General features: G+C 41.8%; 1 protein-coding gene across 10 annotated transcripts; it reads right to left on the bottom strand.

The window, feature by feature from the left end:
- Positions 1 to 1,521: 1,521 nt before the first annotated feature.
- On the bottom strand, positions 1,522 to 18,949 carry LOC113066724 (CCR4-NOT transcription complex subunit 1). Of its 10 annotated transcripts, none has more exons than XM_026238706.1 (49): positions 18,795 to 18,949; positions 16,369 to 16,669; positions 16,129 to 16,236; positions 15,918 to 16,016; positions 15,729 to 15,797; positions 15,590 to 15,644; positions 15,278 to 15,481; positions 14,986 to 15,154; positions 14,652 to 14,778; positions 14,180 to 14,293; positions 13,924 to 14,094; positions 13,679 to 13,806; positions 13,360 to 13,600; positions 13,152 to 13,271; positions 12,850 to 12,972; positions 12,237 to 12,388; positions 11,994 to 12,144; positions 11,688 to 11,889; positions 11,452 to 11,574; positions 10,908 to 11,032; positions 10,516 to 10,802; positions 10,333 to 10,411; positions 9,968 to 10,198; positions 9,726 to 9,866; positions 9,467 to 9,646; positions 9,264 to 9,380; positions 8,844 to 8,954; positions 8,659 to 8,736; positions 8,393 to 8,570; positions 8,169 to 8,320; positions 7,793 to 8,089; positions 7,570 to 7,710; positions 7,337 to 7,441; positions 7,103 to 7,222; positions 6,823 to 7,017; positions 6,473 to 6,615; positions 6,276 to 6,384; positions 6,032 to 6,201; positions 5,704 to 5,944; positions 5,345 to 5,608; positions 5,059 to 5,222; positions 4,650 to 4,767; positions 4,312 to 4,413; positions 4,051 to 4,224; positions 3,806 to 3,955; positions 3,443 to 3,623; positions 3,233 to 3,365; positions 2,470 to 2,604; positions 1,522 to 2,386 (listed from the first exon to the last, which is right to left on the bottom strand). In XM_026238706.1, the coding sequence occupies exons 2-49, from the start codon at positions 16,468 to 16,470 to the stop codon at positions 2,308 to 2,310; spliced, it is 7,158 nt and encodes a 2,385-aa protein (XP_026094491.1). In that variant the 5' UTR covers positions 16,471 to 16,669; positions 18,795 to 18,949; the 3' UTR covers positions 1,522 to 2,307. The 10 variants fall into 10 exon arrangements, with proteins under 10 accessions (XP_026094491.1, XP_026094496.1, XP_026094495.1 ...); XM_026238711.1 differs by having other exon boundaries at positions 5,363 to 5,608; XM_026238710.1 differs by having other exon boundaries at positions 5,704 to 5,935.
- Between the last annotated feature and the right edge of the window lie 227 nt (positions 18,950 to 19,176).

Raw genomic sequence — 19,176 nt, 5'->3', positions numbered from 1 at the left:
AATAAAGGTCTAGCCAGGTTAATAAATGTGGCCTTCTTGTCTGTTTTTAAGACATTCCTAGCAAATATACCAGTTCTGTGAAATAAACCTAACAATAATCATATAAATAATATCTAAATATAAGTTATTTTTGCATAAATCTTCCCTTTGGACTGCAAAGTAGTTCACTTTGAGATGTATATCTGAAGAGTTCAATTCTAAATGAATGCAATAAGGCAATCGTCTTAAATTAAAAATGCTTTAGCTAACTAAATAACAATGATCAGAATAATTAGTGAAAATTTAATGCCGAGTGTCCCGCAACCAGGGGCGGACTAGAGGAAGACCATGTGACCTGTAGCCTAATCTACCACATCACACATGAAAAAGCATGTAGAATCAGTATTTAAGTGATTATACAATATGTATGCTTTTAAAAACCTAACTGAATTCTAATGAAGAATAACTGGAAAATTACAGAGAGCTCTCATCTTTCCCGACCTCTCTCTGTGCTGCTGGAGAATCCCAAGTGAAAGTTTCCTCATGAGTTTAACCCAGCCAGCTTCCTGAATGAGCAGGCCTGGCCCGAGAAGCCATTCTCTGTCGGTAAGATAACATTGTCTTTATTTATATGCTTTATTTTATTCTTTCTGCAGATATAATTGAAGAAGTTTTTTTTCACCTTTTTATTTTAAACATCATTTTAGTACATATATTTAGTTATAAAGGAGACATTTGTAATTTCGTTTTTTTTTTATGATTGTTTTTCATCTGTATTTATAATTTATTTAAAAATGCATAATATGGAGTTACCCACCACAGTGTACATTCATTTATTCAGGTGTACTGAAGTAAAGAGGGTACAGTAGCAGAATATGACATGCTTGCCAAAGAGGACATAGAAGAGGGTCACACCTTGTTCTCCATACCCAGAGAGGTTCTTCTGCATCAGGCCATCACTAAAGTCATAAAGGTTCTTGAGGAAGGTATAAGAACATTCAGGTTTATTGAAATTCTGCCTTCTATAGCAGGCTTGTAACCATAACCATATGTTGTCTAGGGAAGAAGTCTTTGGAGAGCGCATCAGGCTGTGTTCCTCTTCTTCTGGGTCTCCTATAGGAGTACACGTCCACAATTTGTCTCTCTGGCCAGACTTTAAGACACTGGATTAACCCATGTTCTGATAGGCCATGCTGTGAATATTTGCTGACCTTTAAGATACTCTTCAAGAGTCCTTCAGTTCTTTATGGTCACAGATTGTTTTTGTGAGTGCGATAAACTCCTGAAAGGCACAGGAATTCCAGAGGCTGTCAAAATGGATCTGAAAAAACTTCCTGTAACATAGTCCTCCCTTTTCTTGAAGTCCCATCTTGACCTGTGGGACCCTGAGAAGCACACGTTGGAGCTCTAAGAGCCTGGTAGCATTTGTAACGGCCTATAGGATAAAACCTTTGAATGCTTAATGTTTAAAATGGTTAAGAGTGACCATAAATGTATCAAATAATTGGTTTCAGATGCAAATGAAATGACAAGCAGGCGAAGTTGCAGTTCAAGTGTTTAATGCGGTAACTACAGAAAGCATACATACAGGAAATAAGTAGCGGAACTAAAGGCAACTACAAAGTACTACAAAATACAACACGTGGACCAATACATTTACAAAACATTCGAAATCCTTACAAAATGAGCTGTATTGGTCCTTTTTGTTCTGCAAGTTGAATCTTTGTACAAACTCCTAAGATTCAATTTACCAACAAATTTCTGAATATTTCCACAATTGTACAAGTGCCAGGGAGAACCTCCAACCCAAGATGTGTTTCCTCACAGGTGCAAACTAGTGCCCCCCACCCACTGCAGTCCAGGACATCTGTCCGATCCTATCAGCTCACCACACTGATAGCTCTCCCCTTAAAACCATAAAAAAAATTCAAATAAAACAAGACAGCTTCCTTAGCCACTACCAAGCTTCCAAACAAAAGTCAATTCATCTTGAAGGCAAAAATAATTTATGGAGAGTTAGGGGAAGCCAAACAGCAAGGAGTGAAATGTGTTCAAGCGTGTGCCTCACTTTTGACCCAAAAACCAAAAACTCAAAATCCGCTCTTAAAATGTCCCTTTTTAATATTTACATTGAACATTTTATCTTGTTGAGGGAGAAAAAAGAAAACCAAAAAGAAACTCCTCAGGTCAGATGCCGCGCGGTGGAAGGTGAGCGGGAGTCCAGTGCCAGCTGTGTCGATCAGACGTGCAGCAGGGTTTTGGTGGGGCAAATGAAGGGTTGGGGTGAGGGAGAGCTCTCTCTCTGGGCACAGGAGCAGTTCCTGCAGCCTAACTGGCACCAGTTCCCTCCATCACCTGCTGGGCTTGCTTCTGCCCCATGCAGCACTGAGCCACCGACTGGAACAACCTACACACAAAAACATGGACACACTGCAGTTTTTCTGTTGTAAAAAGTGCAGAAAGATGTGTTTGTCATGTTGGCTCCCTTACTTCTCGATTTCTGGCGCACAGTGCACAAAATCATGGCTCCAGAACTTAAAGGCAGGGTTCTTGATCAGCTCAATGAAGGTGATGAGCAGACCCCACGGGTGCGGCCTGTTCACAATCAGCCTCTCCAGCAGGACCCTGCATGACAAGAGTTAGCCAGGGTTATTATAGTCACTTCAAACCAAGTGTTATTTCACACATGAACAGAAATGTATTGCGAAAATTAAACTTTTTCAGCTAGTTGACAGCAACATTTTCATTTTACTAATGATGTACTAAAACAAAATTAAACTATGACAAATTACAAAAATGTATAGTATCTCAATGACAATAAGCAGCCAAATAGAAAATAACCTATAGTTCATTGTAACTTCAGATATATTAAATGTTATATACAGTTCTTATATATATATAAATAAAAACTGTATATAACATTTAACAGACCTGAAGTTACAATGAACAGCTGTATTTATATCAACTAATATTATAAAAGATTAATAATGTAACTAATGAATAGCTCATGGTTAGTTAATTGTAGCATTAACATTGACAAATGGGACATTATTGGAAATTTAGCTATTAAAAAATTACTAAAATAATTAAGGCAGCCTGTTCTGGGTTGGTTTGGCAAAGATTGTAAATGTTAAATCTTCAAAAGGATAGTTATCCATACAAATTATTGTAAATAATTATGTTAAATGGAAGTAAACCCTACTAAGAGTTTAGACAGATATAAGTAATAAATCAAATAAATACACTGCCATACCTGGTGATCTGCTCTTGAATGGCTTCAGCGTTAGCCTCGGCAAACAGATACAGCATGGTACAGCTGAAGTAGTGTGTGTGGCTGTTTGGATAACGCAGCTGATTGGCTATCGCGTTCAGGAACAGATAGCGGCCTGGGAGGAGGAAAACAAGTCTCAATGTCAAGTAAAACTAGAGATATGAATATTAATAAAAAACAAATTCCCCTCACCCTCAGTGTCTAGATCGACTGCGAGGTTCTGGAAGATGTCCATGTGAGCCGAGTGAGTGATGGTGCTCATGGAGGGAGTGCTGCCCTTGTTGTGGATGTGGGCAATGGCCTGGGTTCCAACGTACAGCACCAGAGCATTAATTAGCTGAATGTTGTATCGGTTGCCTGGCTCGTTGGATACCTGTGGAAGAGTGTATTTGTATGAAAACATTCATTAAAATTAAATTTAAAGGTTTAAAATCCATCAACTTCATGTTCAGACTCTAAAAACAAAAAAAACATAAAATTAGCCCCTCTGGATAGTTTTTCTTAAATGAAAAACAAAAAAAAACAAATGTTGCGACTCCGAGTGGCACCCTCTACCTGCAGGTTGCTGCGCAGCTCAGAAAGAAAAGTGACTGGAGAACGGGTCTTGAGGTAAGAGTCAAGATCCTTCTTAAACTGGGACGGCATCACACCGGTGAAGTTTGTGAGGATGCGGGGAGCAATGTTGATCTCACTCAGCATATCCACCTGGTACAATATAACCACAATCGTACTTGGTTACAACAACATACTAAACCACAATGCATCACATCAGATATTAAATATTATGTGTGACTCCCTACCTTCAGATTAGGGGTGAAGGGGTCTGGAAGCCTCATGTTGCGGGGGAAGGCACTCAGGATCAGGTTCCTCAGCTGGATGCAGTTAGGCGGGATGACGTCGCAGAAGCCATAATGGTAGTCGCACAGGAATTCGGGAAAGTCATGAAGCAGGACAAGCAGCACACGAAGTGTTCCCTTGGGGAATAGATAAACCAATGCAAGGTCACAAACTGAGCTGAAGAACCACGAGACAAGCTTTCGGAGGCAAGACTGTGTTATTACCTTGTAGAGAATTTGCATAGGTTTGTTGAGTTCAACATTCCTTAGGAAGGGTGCAAGATATTTGAACAAGTCTATCAGCAGCTGGGCATACATTGGCCAACCCTGCGAGAGAGGAAAGAGATGTATAAGGCACAGAAGGTAGTCAGCAATTGACTGGTATGAATATGGGTATCCAATCCTGTTCCTGGAGGGCCATTTTTAAATCACAAATGCCTGGGAGTTTTAAATGATCCTAAAACTTTTTCAGGCGTTTAATTAGGGTCAGCGAAAATCTGCAGGAAGTTGCACTCCTGGAGAAGAATTGGACACCCGATACATATCGTGCAAAAAAAACAGACCTTCTGTTGTGGGGTATGTGCAAGCATCCTGGCAATGAAGATACGGTGCGAGATGAGCTCCAGCCAAGCATAGACAAAACCAGGTGCTTTAGTTGGCCTCAGGATGTGGAAGGTATTGCTGAAAAGAGACAATGTTCTTGAATACTTCCTCAAAAAACTGATCACCAAAGTAAAAGTGAAGGCACATTAGCAATATTTCTATGAGAGTCAATAGAGTAGTGATGTATGAGGCAGAGATCACACACAAGTCACTTTTTCAAACCAAGCTGGTTTCTATTGGTAAACGTGACAAAGCTGCATGACCAACTTGAACCCACTGCTCTATTAAGACAACTGGATTTCACCTGTGAAAATTACCAAACATTTCTAGATGTGACTGCATATTAAAACTAATTCACAATTGGCTTACCAGAAAGCAGTGAGCGTCTGAAAGTTGATGGTCTCCAGCACATGCTCTGGTGCGTTAAGCTCCAGCAGGAGCATGATGAAGATTCTGTGGTACGGAAGCTGCTGGAACTCTGTCTGCCTCACATCGTGATCCTGGATCAGTACACCCACCACAATGCCGAGAACCTGCACCATGACAAGAAAAGCAGCATTATTTATTTCTTGAGGATTTTGATTAAAGTCAACAATGTAAGCATTCCAAAAAGAAAAGTAACATTATTTTTGTTTGAGATTTTGATTGAAGTCACCATTGTAAGCATTCCAACCTTGTTGAGCAGGTTGATTTTAGTGACTGTGTTGGTGGCCTCTCCGGAGTGTTTGACAAGAAGCGCAATGAGCCGAACAAAAGCATCCAGGTTATGGTAGCACTTGGCCCTGATAATAGCGGGGCTGGTGGTTGGAAGCTGCTGTTCAGCTTGAGCACGGTAACTGATTTCCACACACATTTCGGTGCACAGTCGGAAGAAGCGAGTGATCAGGTCATCGGTCTTCAGGATGCCCTGCTGGTGCATCTGTGAGAGAAAAGGCATGTGTGAAAATGCAGGTCAATTCTAGCCTTAAGAAAAAACAACCTGGGACTAGAATCTTTTGAAGTGTTCTTGCTAACCTGGCCAACAAATGCAGAGAAAGCCTTTGTGCTGTCTCTTCCTGCAGCTGCCGAATGGTACAAGTTGACCCATTCTCGAAGCAGGTACTCTGCCTTCTCTCTAAGGCCTGGTGGGTCATCGTATTCAGAGGCTTGAGAAATCCCAGAGTGCATCATGAAGTTCGGCCCACCATGGTGACGATCGATCATGGCCTCGTAGTTGGAGCGGACAACATCCATCAGCTGGGGCAAACTAGGGGTTCCACACAAGTAATTTCAGGTAACTTAAATTTTCAGTAACAAAACAGACATTCAGTTGCAGGGCCAGCTACATAAGCGGATGTCTTACCCTTCTGGAGCATTGGCTCTGGAGTGAGCGTTGGTCCTCATCAGCGTCTCAATGGTGTGGAAGAGATCTGCTTCAGTGATGTGACTCACGCTGCGTTCGTCAACCAGCAGGATCTTCACCAGCTGCATGGCAAATGCCACGGCCATGTAGTTGATCCCGTTCTCCATGGACTGAAAACACACTAGTGTAAGAATCCGCTCATTTACAACTGTTTCCTTTTAAATCCTAGAGAGACTCTCCTCACCTGAGCCAGGTGTAAGTCATACTGCTGCATGTTGACCAAGTGGTTTCTGATGAGGAGCTCCACGGCCTCAACGTTGTACTTGTATTCATCTCTGCACTCAATCAGGCATCTGCGGCGGGCGTAAAGAGTAAAGGTTAGGACCTGAGACCCATCTATGTTTGTGACAAATAAGTTTACAGCACAGATGTAGTACTGGCCTGGTGATTTGTTTGTTGCACCACTGTGGGCCGTAGGCGCGACCATCCTGTAGGGCTTTTAGCACCAGCAGATGGCACTCCCTGTAGCTCAGCAGCAGATCAGTATCAGCACCACTGGTGGCATCAAGCAGACCCTCCACAGCCTGAGTGGAGCACAAGAGATTTGTTAGATTTAAACTGAGATCATATAGCAGGGATGTGCAATCCTGCACATTTCTAGTGATCCTGAAGAGCCTTATAAGCTTTTTTAGGTGTGTTTAAGATTGAAGCTAAAGTCAGAACAGTGGCACTCCAGGAGCAGATATAAACAAGACTGCCATATAAGGTAATCCTGGATTTTTCGGTCTAACCTTTTGCAAAAGGCCCAGGGCAGCGATGCCATCACGGGAGTTCCTAGCCAAGACAACTGCCTCCAAAAGGCTGCGTATGGCTTGGGTCTGTGGGTTCATAGCCAGCGCAGGTGGAATTGCATGCAGGTGCTGCTCCAGGTCTGAAATGCACTTATCGTAGATGTGAGCCACATCGTCAGTGGGCCATGCCTGTTGCTGCAATACAGAAAAGATCACTTTTGAGTTACTTAACCAATGGGACAACCAAAGACAATCTCTTCAAGGATTTTAGTGTCTCTACCTTCATTGGTTGGGCAAGGAAACCAGTGGGCTGAGACAGGTCATTACTGGGTAGGAAGCCTGGAACATTTCGGGCGAACTCCTCATAAACAGCCAGCTGTTTAGGATCTACTCCTCCAACCTGGAACGAAAAAAAAAAAAAAAAAAAAAAAAAAAATCAGTAAGTCAGAATCAAACATTGTTATACAGAATAGTAAATTATTGACCAAATGAGAAGTTTGCAAAGAGCTCTCACCTTCAGTCTGATCTGCTCTGGCATGCGCTCCGCCTGATAGGTGAGCACCATGGGATCACAGTAGCGACGGCCTTCTTGGCGAGCGTGCTTCCTCAGCTCGAATTCCTGCAATGCAAAAATTGTCAGAATCAGACTTTTTTTTGTGGCTGTATGATATTCCATGACTACGTTACTTAACACAAGCAGCTGTTCCTCATCTGATTTAATAATTAGGACAGTGTGCAGGGACTCACAGTTGCTAGTCTCTTGTCCATCTCAGGTCCAGCTTTCTCCACTGCGGTCTTCTGGATAAAGCAACAAGCAAGCTCACAGTTGTCTTGTGCGAGGCGAGCAGCCGCCTCTTCCATCATCTCTCTCTGCTGAGGTGTGGGAGCCTGAAATGGACATGCTCAATGAGTCGAAATGCTGAAAACGTATTGATTTTGTGTCAGAATTGAGTTGAAAGTTTGTCTTTACCCTTAAAGCTGCAGCAAAGCTGTTCTTCAGGTTGGTGGCGATGCTCATGAGCAGCGGCTCTCTGCAGGTGATCATGGCCATGCCAGCAGTCAGGTTACGCATCATGTGGTGGGCCGCCACCCGCATGTGAGACTCCTCAGAGTCAAGTGCAAAGTCCTTCCTGACTATTTGCTCACAGGTGGTCATAGCGATCTTGATGGATCGGTCCACCACTGGGTGCACCAGTTCCTGTACAGCACGCTCAATTGCTGGTCTTACACACTGTTTCAGCTGAGGGTGGGCCTGCAGTAGTGGGATCTACATAAAATTTGAAAAAAAGATTAGAACATTTGAAAACAAAAAGTTAAAGGCCAAAAAAAATATATATATTACTAACGTTAATATTGATGTTGATGTGTGGGGCCAGGCCAGCCAGGGCATACACATTTATGTCATGGTAGCTGAACTGTGGTGTGGGCGGCCCAGTGGCCGTACAGGTCGTGGTGGTGGCCGGAGTTGAAGGAGCAACTGTAAAAGGAACAGAATCTACTTCTGGTTAAATAAGAAACTGAAAACTGGAAAAAGCATGCACGTTACAACGTGCCTGTTTTAGTGTAATACCTGTTGTAATTATAGGAAGCATCTCTTCAGGAGGCTTGGTCTCCTTCTTTGGTGCAGATAGCTGCTCCTCCAAGTTCTTCAGCTTCTCTTTGTCTCTCAGAAGGTTTCCTGGTTTCAGGTCACTGATGTCCAAAGACAGATTCTTGCAGAGCACCTCAATCTCAAACTTGAGGTTAAGCTGAAAAAAAGAATTGTGCAACTAAGTGAAAACTACTCCACTGGAAGCCTATGTACCATAAATTTAGCATCAATGAGAAGTGACTGACCTTTAAGTCATGTTCCTGGTGAAGCTCAGCCAGTACGTTCATGATGCCCATGGTCCAAGGGTTCTGCGGTCTAAAGATCTACAAAACAGGGCACCAATCGTTAAGAGAGGTTATTTCCTGATATGCAAAACTGGCCCAACACTATAACACCTGACAGCAAAATTGGGAGAGAAAAATTGCATTACCACACTCCGCAGACTTGATTCCAAGACTTTGGCCACAAAGGGGACTACGTACAGTAACTCCTGTTGGCCTTTCACATAAGCCTCTAGCAAGAGAGATTTCAGCTCCAGGTCCTAAAAGAGCACAACATTAATGAAATTAGACGGCAGGTATAACAATGAATATGGTGGTGTTAGCGCAGTGGATAAGACATGCCTTTGGTGTGAGAGACCCGGGTTCAAATCCACTGTGAGACACCAATGTGTCCCTGAGCAAGACACTTAACCCTTAGTTGCTCCAGAGGCGTGCGACCTCTGACATGTATAGCAATTGTAAGTCGCTTTGGATAAAAGCGTCAGCTAAATGAATAAATGTAAGTGTAAATGAATTGGATCCTTCTATAAATGACTATCTCAGGCGATGGATATAAAAATTTAACTTACTGTGTATAGGATGGGTTTGTTTTTAGCTAGGGTGATCATTCCAAGCCAGTGACCCAAATTCTTCAGCAGGGATCGATCTGAGAAGTTAGCAGCTGCCTTATCAGAGGTAAGAAGGACCTGAGAAACAAAATGGGACAACATCAAGTCATCAAAATGTAGGTATACTAATGCCTTTAATAATTTTTTAATTTCAAGAATATTACCTTGATGTTTCTGTAGGTCTCATTGAGAACCATCTTGACAAACTCTGGGTTTTTCAGCGTGTCCAAGAAATTGGAATACAGGCTGTGGAAGTTCGGCTCAATGCTGACACGCTTCATAACCAGGTACTGAGAGACCCAGGGCATGAATTCTTCTTTCACAGTGTCTTTCAGCTCCTCCACCTTCAAAAACAAAGCAAATGTAAAAAACTTATGATACATAACTTAAAATGTCAAAGATATAGATTGAAAGAACAATCACCTTCTGGGTCATGTTTGATTGGGACAAGTTGTTGAAGATGAACGCAATCTTCTCCTGAACATTCTCTGGGGGCTCAACGATCCTTTCAGTCTGGTCTGTAGCCACTAACAAGGTGTCAATGTTTGTGGTGTTGATTGAAGGCTGTGGAAGAATTTAAAATCAAATACCACAGAGATGAGTCCATCTTAGTCTTACAGTGCATTTTAGAAAATGAAAATGGAACAGTGACTGTGTGCACTCACTGGCACGTCTTTCTTCGGTCCAACAGCTGTAGGTCTACTGATGGTTGTGGTTTTGGCAGCGGTGGTGGTTGTGGTGGCTGTGGTCACTAAGGTGATAGCCTGGCCTGGTTGTGGGGCTTTGGGGGTCTGAGACTGAGCTTGAGCCTGGGCTAAAGCCAGGCTGCCAGGTGTAGTAATGGAGCCTTGCATCTTCACAGGAGGGTCTCTGGACTGCTGGCCATACTCTATATACTATTCACAGAAAATGAACAACATACAACAGCAGACTTACTCAGCTGAATGCTTTAAAAAAAAACTAGTGCAGAGTGAGATATTACAGGAAAATGCTGTGGGCATGACCAAAATAAAATTAAAAACTAGGTTACCTCTTGTAAATGGTGCGGAAACTGCAGGAAATGGGCTATTGACGCCAAGTGCTGACAGTACTGGGGATAGTCCTTCAGTCTGAGGAAGAAAGTGGTTCAGATTTTAAATGATCCAGTATATCAAGACATATATTAAATCGTTTGTTTGGTGGCCAGGAAACAAAGACAAACTACTGGAAGTACCTATTTTTAAATCTATCTAGTGCAGCGATTCCAAAGTAATACATCTTCGATCCGAAAGGTTTGCGTAAGGCTTCCAGCACGTATCGTAAAGCCAAGCCCAGCGCCATGTACGTGACCAGGCCCTTCTCAATGATCCCCCCGAAGAGGCAAGCAGTGATGTGCAGCTCTTTATCTGGATACTGAGGGAAGAAACGGTACTCCTCGAACAGATTCCTCAGCATGCAGTTAAACACTTCCCGTTCTCGCTTGATGTTTGAGTCCTTAAATCTCTGCAGCATTTCCAGCACCTGCATTGAAAGAATGACTAGGAATTTGAAAGCTGTACCATAGACATTAACATTGAGGTAATGAACAAAAGCCCAATTCTACTCGGTTACTTCTGTTGATCTCACCTCATCCACAGACATTGTGGGGTGCGGCGGATGGTTGTAGATGCGCTGGAAGTAGCTATTTGCCTCATCGTCTATCTCCTTACTAAAGTGCTGGTTTGCCTCGGGCCACACCTGAGAGAGGTCAGCTTCAACAAAAGGGGAAAAAAACTATTGTAAAATTGTATGTATGCATGTATTGTATGTAAAAAAAAAATCACTTCATCTGTAAAAAAATGCAAATTGATAAATGCAATGACTAAAGCACAAATTCTAAAAGAAAAAAAAAAAACTAAACCAAACAAAAAACAGAAGTTCCTGGCAAACAGTTTGTTTTCCTTCATATGTCTGATGGAAGAAAACATTTACACACGGATCCAATCTGGTTGCCAAGAATATCTTGCAGTAATGTAGACTGACCTGTATTTCCTCTTAGGTTCCAATGACATTTTTGGCTCAGAGATGAAAATTACACAGAAATAAAAGGACTTTTGTTTGGAGAGGAAATACAGCTTGAGGCACCTGGCACTCTCTCAGCCACACCACCACTTACAGGCCTTCATCTTACTCTGCTGGAAGGTGGGTGGGTTCAGCCCCGGTGTGCTCATCTTCCTAGTGCCGAAAGGGTCGCTGCTGACGGCGGGCATGCCCAAACCTGAGCCAATCCCAGTCAAGCTTGTGCTCAAAGAACCTAGACAAGCAATTCAAGAAATTTCTAATGCATTTGTATTTGAAAATAAACAGCAGTAAAGCATCACTACGTTTTAGATGAGAGTTTCTAACTCCATTGAAGTCTCATGGTACCTGGGAGTTGAGAAGAGAGGGGGTTAATTCCTGGGAAGGCTGTGCTGGGGTTTGGGTTGGGCAGGTTTGAGAAGGCTTTGGCTGGGGACTGGGGGTTACTGAAGGCAGAGCCCTGCAGGCTGGGGAATCCTTGCATGCTCGGGGTGTGGGAGGTGGACGAGACACCTAGACTCAAAGAGCCCATCGCAGAGAGAGGGTCCATCTAAAAATACAACAGAACAGGTTTGAGTACAACACAATCAGAATCCAGTTCAGGCAGTCTTAACACTGATAGCCATCTGATTGAGTAGATAAAGCCACAGTTACCTGCACAGGTGAAATAGCATCTAAGCTGCTGGTGCTGGGAGCTCGTCCCTTTGGTAAGACTCCTGGTGGCGGCTGCCGAGCCTTGTTCATTACATTGCTACAGTTGGCCACCATAGTCAAGATTGTCTCTGACAGCTCTTGAGACACACTCCTGCTCAAAGAAGCCATCAAAACCAAGTGTTTAACTTCAACCCAAGCATTTCCTAAAACTGATAAAAACATGCAAAAGCTCTATATACGCACCCAGCACAAGACTGCAGACATGCTAGCATGGTAGCCAGTGTTTCTGGAGGAAGTTGAGCACTTTTTGGCTGGTCTTTCTCTGGGGCCAAACCACCCATTATAGAGGGACATCGTCTCTTCAGGAACGTGACGCATGCCTGGATAAATGGTTCCTAATGGACAAAAACAAGACACAGAATTCATGCATATTTGCTTAGAACTTAAAATACAATAATGTTCAAAAGTCTGGGGTTAGGAAGATTAAAAAAAAAAAAAGAGAGAAAAAGATTAACACTTTATTCAGTGAGAACAAATTAATCATCAAAATGTAACATTTATAATGTAACAAAACATTTTTCAAATCAAATGAATGCTGTTCTTTTGAAATATTCAATGAAAAAACTGAAGGATCATGGTTTTTATTCAAATGTTAAACCGCACAACTGCTTTCAACACTGCTAAGAAAATGTTTCTTGAGCAGCAAACCAGCATATTAGAATGTGGCACTGAAACCTGGAGTAATGGCTTCTGAAAAATTACCTTTACCAACAGAAAAAAATTACATTTAAAAATAGACTTAAAATAAACTGCCTCAAACTTTTAAACAGTAGTGAAAATATAAATGTTTACTTACCCCATGCTCTCGTATTTTGTCAGTGAGCCATTTGTCAAGTTTGAGGTATTCACGGCGAGAGGCAAGTGCAGCAAGGTCAATAACAAAGGCAAATGGAGTACCATTCAGCAGCATCGATAGAGACTGCAATGCAAAAAACATGAGCATTTAAAATGTTAAAGTTTTTTTTTTTTTTTTTTTATTACAAAAACTGTTTCTTAGCCCTTAACCCTAACACTATCTACTATTAGTCGCTTTGGATAAAAGCGTCTGCTAAATGTCTAAATCTACTCCTCATGACAGCAGGGTCAGGACACAAGTACCTTCAAGTCCTGAGCCACATCCAGGATGCGAGATAGCTTGGCCTGGTCGTATTGCTCTCCTCTCATGTACCACTCGGCCATAGAGTGCATGATCAACTGGCGGATGGAGGGCGACTGGCCCTGGAAACGTAACCCAGGCACATATTAGTATAAAGGGACACCACAACAGAACTTTGTGACTCATCAAACGGTTGTCAAATCCACCCACCTGTCCATGCCAGGCATAGTGCAAGATGATGGCAGAGTTGGGGTGGTTACCCAAGAAGATGGGCATGAGGGTAGAGATGAGCTCATGACGCAGGGTGTGCCAGGAGGTGCTGATCTGCAGAAGTGCCAGCACTAGCATATCCGGGCAGTGCTTGATGGGGAAGCTGAAGAGCTGCTTCACCTGTTCGTAATGCCCAACTTCAGAGAGGCGCAAGAGGCTCTCCACTAGGTCCAAGCTCTTCCTGTTGACCAAAGCACAAAGAGAAGCTATAAAACATTGACATTTTTTTTGGGATAAAATTAAATTTAGCAAGACTTACCATGTGGCTATTTCTCTGTTGTCATCCTCAGGTGGGGCCTTCAGGATGTCAATGGCAACAGTATGACAGGGATAGTCAGCGAAGCAGAACACTTCAGGACTCATCAGCGAGTGCTGAATGAAAGACAGCTGGAGAACACAAAAAAAGAGCTGGCCTTCAATATGCTACTTCATTTCCAATGCAAAGTTCTAGAAGTTTAATCTGATTAAGTAACACTCAATTTTCAAACTAAGACTTTCATCTACCTGTCCTTCTGCATGCTTCCATGGTCTATAGATGAGATCCACCGGGAACACCTCCATTCCCAGACCCCTCTGGATCCCACAGACCACTATCTGAAGCCCCTTACTGTCCCGGATTAGGAAGCCTTGGTGGTCCAGCTCATAGGTCACCTCTTTGAAATTCAGATTGGGGTTCTGAGAACAAGAAGCAGTTAAACAAATAAAGTTTTGGTCTGCTAACTAACATTTGAGCTGGTTAACTTATCTAAAACAGGCTTACCAGTTCTTTGACCACATCAATTAGAACTTCAACATTCCAGGTGTGAGCCTGAGAGCAGTCACTCTTGTCCTTCCCATCACTCCAGATCCCACCGCCCACTGGATTTGAGATGGACTACAAATAGTGAGACAAATTAGTTATTCAAACCTGTTCAGACACCCTAACTAATCCTTTAACTCAAGCTTTGTTACCTTACCAAAAACAGGCCAAGACAGACAAAATGTTATTTTAGTTATTTATATACTAGTATAGTAATAGTGTTTTCATTTTCGTTTTTTCTATTGTTATTTTATATTACAAAAAGTTTAACAAGCCTATTCTCATGCCATACCAACATTTCTATATATATATATATATATATATATATATATATATATATATATATATATTTTAGATTATCATCATTACCATAAACACAATTTTAATACATTATTAAAAATTACAGTAAAAGGTAACAATGCAAGGAACATACTTGTAGGCCGATGCCATCGGACAGCCCCGAGTGAGTCCGGGCCATCATGCCCAACACTCTGGCCACCTGACTGGCGGTCACCTCTCGCACGCCATACTGCAGGATTATGTTCCTGCATTCGTCAGGACTGGGGAAACACACAAAAATCAATCAAATACATGGGAATCCCTTTAAATTAACAGCATTGATAGTACAAATAAGGCTGTCATTTAAGTAAATTTTTCATTTACATTTTTTACCATGCAACTCGAAAGAAGAATATCTTATTAACATGAATAAAATAACATGAAGATGTGTAAATGACAGAATTTGAAATTTTGAGAGATGTAAATACCTTGCACAAAAGCCATAGCCAACTTCTTGCATGAAGTCAGCAAGTGAACTCTCCATCATGGTCTTATTTAATTCTCCAGAGTCTGGCAGGATCCTGTCCATGAGAATGTCCCGTTTGTCAGGGTACAACAGTGGTGCAAGCACCACAGGACAGCGCTCCTGCGGGAAATCTGGGACAAACAAAAACACAGGACTAAATGACTCAGAGCACAGCATGGGAACCAATTCCCATCCGGAAAACAAGACAAATATAACACGCAAGTAGCAATTATTTAGTGGATTTTTCCACTAACCTCTGCACAGTGTTTTGAGGAACGCGTCAATCTGCTCTTGTCCGACTCCGCTCGAGCCCTTCTGACCGAACAGAAGATGGGAAAGCAGCAGATGCAGAACCTCTATGGCAATGTCCTGGAAGCCACCTTCCTGATTCCCTCCGAGGTCCGCGTCCACGTATGAGCGGAGGAGATCAGGAAGCTTCTGCTTCGCAAATTGAGCAGCTGTGAAAGAAAGCAACCAGGGTTTGAGCCGAAAGCCATTACAGAGAATCTCTGATTCTGCAAAAGTGAAACCAAAAATGAATTAAGAGCCAGGAAGTGAACACCTACCAAACCCTCGAAGGTCTGCGTTGCTGGAGTTCAGCAGAGCAAGGCCAAAAATCACCTAGCGAAAGGGAGTACATTTTTAAACTGCCATTCTCACAACCATTTTTATATTTTGGAATATAATGGAAATCTATATGCCTACCTCCTGGACCTTGCTTAGCTTGAGAACTTTACTCAGCTGAGTAACTAAATGAGGTGATGGTTTCAAACTCTACAAAAAAGCAGACATGCAACCAATGAACTTAAAGTATCAAACAAGCATTTAATCACAAAACTGCCAAATTTGAATACAAAAAGGTTAAATATTTTTAAAGACTGCAGATCAACAAACCTTCTGATAGTGTAGGGGATTGTCAATGGCGTAGCAAAGCGTTGAAATAAAATTTGGTTTCGTAATAAGAGACACACACTCCTGGATCAGAAATTGTGTCTAAAGCAATTAAGAGATGGGAAATAAACCATTAAAATGAATCCTGGAACTATTAATAAACTTTCATTTGACAAAGAATCTAAATTTTCAAAGCAGAAGCTACATTTATTACCTGGTGGAAATCTTTGCCACTGCTTTTACCATCGCCACTGAAATCCACATGGGAAAAGAGACAGCGTAATAAATGCCGGTCTGCCTCAGGGCCGTGACGATTCACAATCTGAGGAAAAGTGATGCATCAAATTGTCAGTGCCTTCAGTTCCCTGATGTAACTAGTAATGCGGACTTAATTTCTAATCTGAAATGAGAGAACTAAACATATTTAATTATACCAAAAACACCATGAACTCACATGTTGTATTTCCTGCTGGCTGGCTCTGTAGTTTTTCTTAGTTAAATTGTCCACCAGGTAGCTGATTTGAGACAAAGCCAGCGAGAGCGAGTCAAGATTCATTGCTGGTTGGGGCGGAAGCAGGCGGCCGAGCCCGGCGCAAAATCACCATTATTCCCCTTTAGTCACTTCAGTGATAGGTTACTTCTGTTGGCCCCCCCCCCCCAAAAGGTTTGAAAAGTGTCCGGTGTCCAACAAGCCAAGTCTCTGGATTGATGTTGATCCCAAGTAACGTCCTTCAGTGTAATTCTTAGTGTAACATCTGGATAAATAACGATTAAATGCAATTAGAAAAGGGCAAATTCAAGTGTCAACAGTACATTTTCAGTTGGTGCATAAAACACTTTGAAGGAATAACTAATCTAAACTACAATGAATGGAACACAATATAAATTTTTGTCCATATTCAAGTCATTTGAAACCATAACCAAAATTTGGCCACCAACATCCATCTAAATATCTAGAGTTCCAAATTATATATAATTCCCAATACGCACTCAAGTGTCTAGTCTATGAATCTGAAGTTATTTTGTCCTCCGACATTGTAGTCTGACAGCAACTCACACTTAACTACACAAGGAACACTCTTTTTGGTTGCATCATATGGTATTTGAAGATTTTTACTTCTTAGAATTTTAAGCGTGAAGACACTTTACACCATTTCTACTAAAATGGCATGCATATTGATGTATACTGTATAGGACACACCTATACAGGTTTGGGACTACACGAGAGTAAATTACATTTTTCATTTTTAGGTGAACATTTCCTTTAAAAACATAAAACTTGCTAAAACTTAATTCAATAAAAAAAACCTACAATGTAACAGTAAATTGTACCAGTTAAAAGGGTACAAATCTCCAGTTCCATAGTCTAAGTCACTTTGTTTTAACGCGCTGAGAGGACCTGAACCTTGCCTGAACGGTACAGCTGTAAAACCGGAAGTGATACCCACTCAGACTCTCACAGGCCTCGACTAAAGTTCACAAACAGATAAAATAAACCTTTAGTACGTCTGGTAGCCGCTACTTTAAAGCCGTCAAGTGCTTGAAAGTATATTTATGAGAAAACAGATGCTTGAATTGTGATGTTTTGCACTTAATACGAGCAAAATGATTTCCACAACATGCAGGCGTGTTTCTAACCTCATTTACCTGCTGAAGCTACTTTCTTGAAACATTTAGAGTAACGATCAAATCAAAATAGTGTAAAGACTCTTAAAAGTCGTTTTAAGCTACAGTAAAAAATTACAGTTTCGAACACTAGTAGCGCAAAACCACACGTAAGACAAGTGAAAACCTTCAATTTAAGCAGAAATCAACCTGCGTTGTTACCATTATGTAACTTGTGATTTTTCACGAAACCACTCCTAGCAAAAACAGTTTGACTTCAAACGATCAAACACTCCCATTTTGGCTGTAGACAACACTGTTAGCATATTAGCATTCCTACTGCTAACTCATCTTCCATCCAAATTGGTTCCTTATTAATTAACATATAACGTTACCCAATTATGATTTGAAACGCCTCTTCAGATACAATTTTAACACTTAATCTACTGCATTCCCTCGAAATTAACTCCCGTTGTCTTTTCAATTGCCAGTTCTTTCAGATTCAACAGCAGAGCTGGCTAACAGCCTAAAGCTCATTGTTTGAACGGTGACGAGCACCAAGTTAGCCTGCTGCCGAGAGATGTGCGACATGCTCATCCGGAGCATCTGCTGACAGGAACCAGCCTGTTGGTTTGTTTTGGGCATTAATGTTAGAAACATACAAGCTATCTGATGCCTCTATACGTCGCTATAAGCTGGTGTAAAATGCAGGCAAACGCTTCCATATCATACAGTTCCAGCATGAATACGGCTAATCTCTGTCAACCAACATGTTAACGTAACGTTACTCCTGTATAAATGCAGTGGACGCACTGATTTTCGAGTAAAACCTATTAGTACACGTACGTTAGGCGAAAGTAAAACAATGTTAGTGAACAATAGCAGCCATGCAGGTTGCAGACAGCTCAACTACTGTCGTCTGGGCCTCAATTAACATTGATATGGTTGGAGAAATCGAGCAAATCAACAAACTCTTGTCTAAATCACTCCAGCAGTGACCATATAGCCATGGCGTTCGCCCTACGAGCCTTCAGTATTAATTAGGTTTTCAGAATTCATATTAACGATTGCGTCCACGAGCTGTTAAGGGTAATCGTAGTCCGTACTCGCAGGGTCGGTTGGGTTTTTAAAAGTTATTGGTCGTTAAAAACAGCAAGGTTAGCTTACACGCTAACGAGCTAACGTTAAATTTGCGGAGCAGACAACAACAATTCATAACTTCAGGAATTTGTGGGATTGTACCGAAAGCCCTGTCGCGGCGGGAAGACGAGTTACCTCGATCCTGGAAAAAATTACGTGCGCATGATAATTTTCGTCATATTTCTTCGTTCTGATCTTGACGGATAAAAAGGTCGCTTTCTCCCTCGGTTTGGTTTGGATTTTCAAATAAAATGGCGACTGTCACGGCGCGCGCGCGCACACACAGTGCGGAGCTTATTGAGCTCGCGCACGAGCTCGCGACTACGCAACATATTATGATAACGCGTAGACGCTCCTCCATTCCCACGCGCACAAATGGTGCAAAGAGATGAACACACGCACACCTGTTGCTGTGTGAACGGATTGGCAATTACGATTATATAATTTTTTTCTCTCACAATAACTTAACACTTTTATGAAACACCCATTTCTGTTTATTTTAGGGAAATACACACAT

Source organism: Carassius auratus, chromosome 50 (assembly GCF_003368295.1).
Source record: "Carassius auratus strain Wakin chromosome 50, ASM336829v1, whole genome shotgun sequence".
NCBI lineage: Eukaryota > Metazoa > Chordata > Actinopteri > Cypriniformes > Cyprinidae > Carassius > Carassius auratus.
This window is presented reverse-complemented; position numbering and strand designations above follow the sequence as displayed.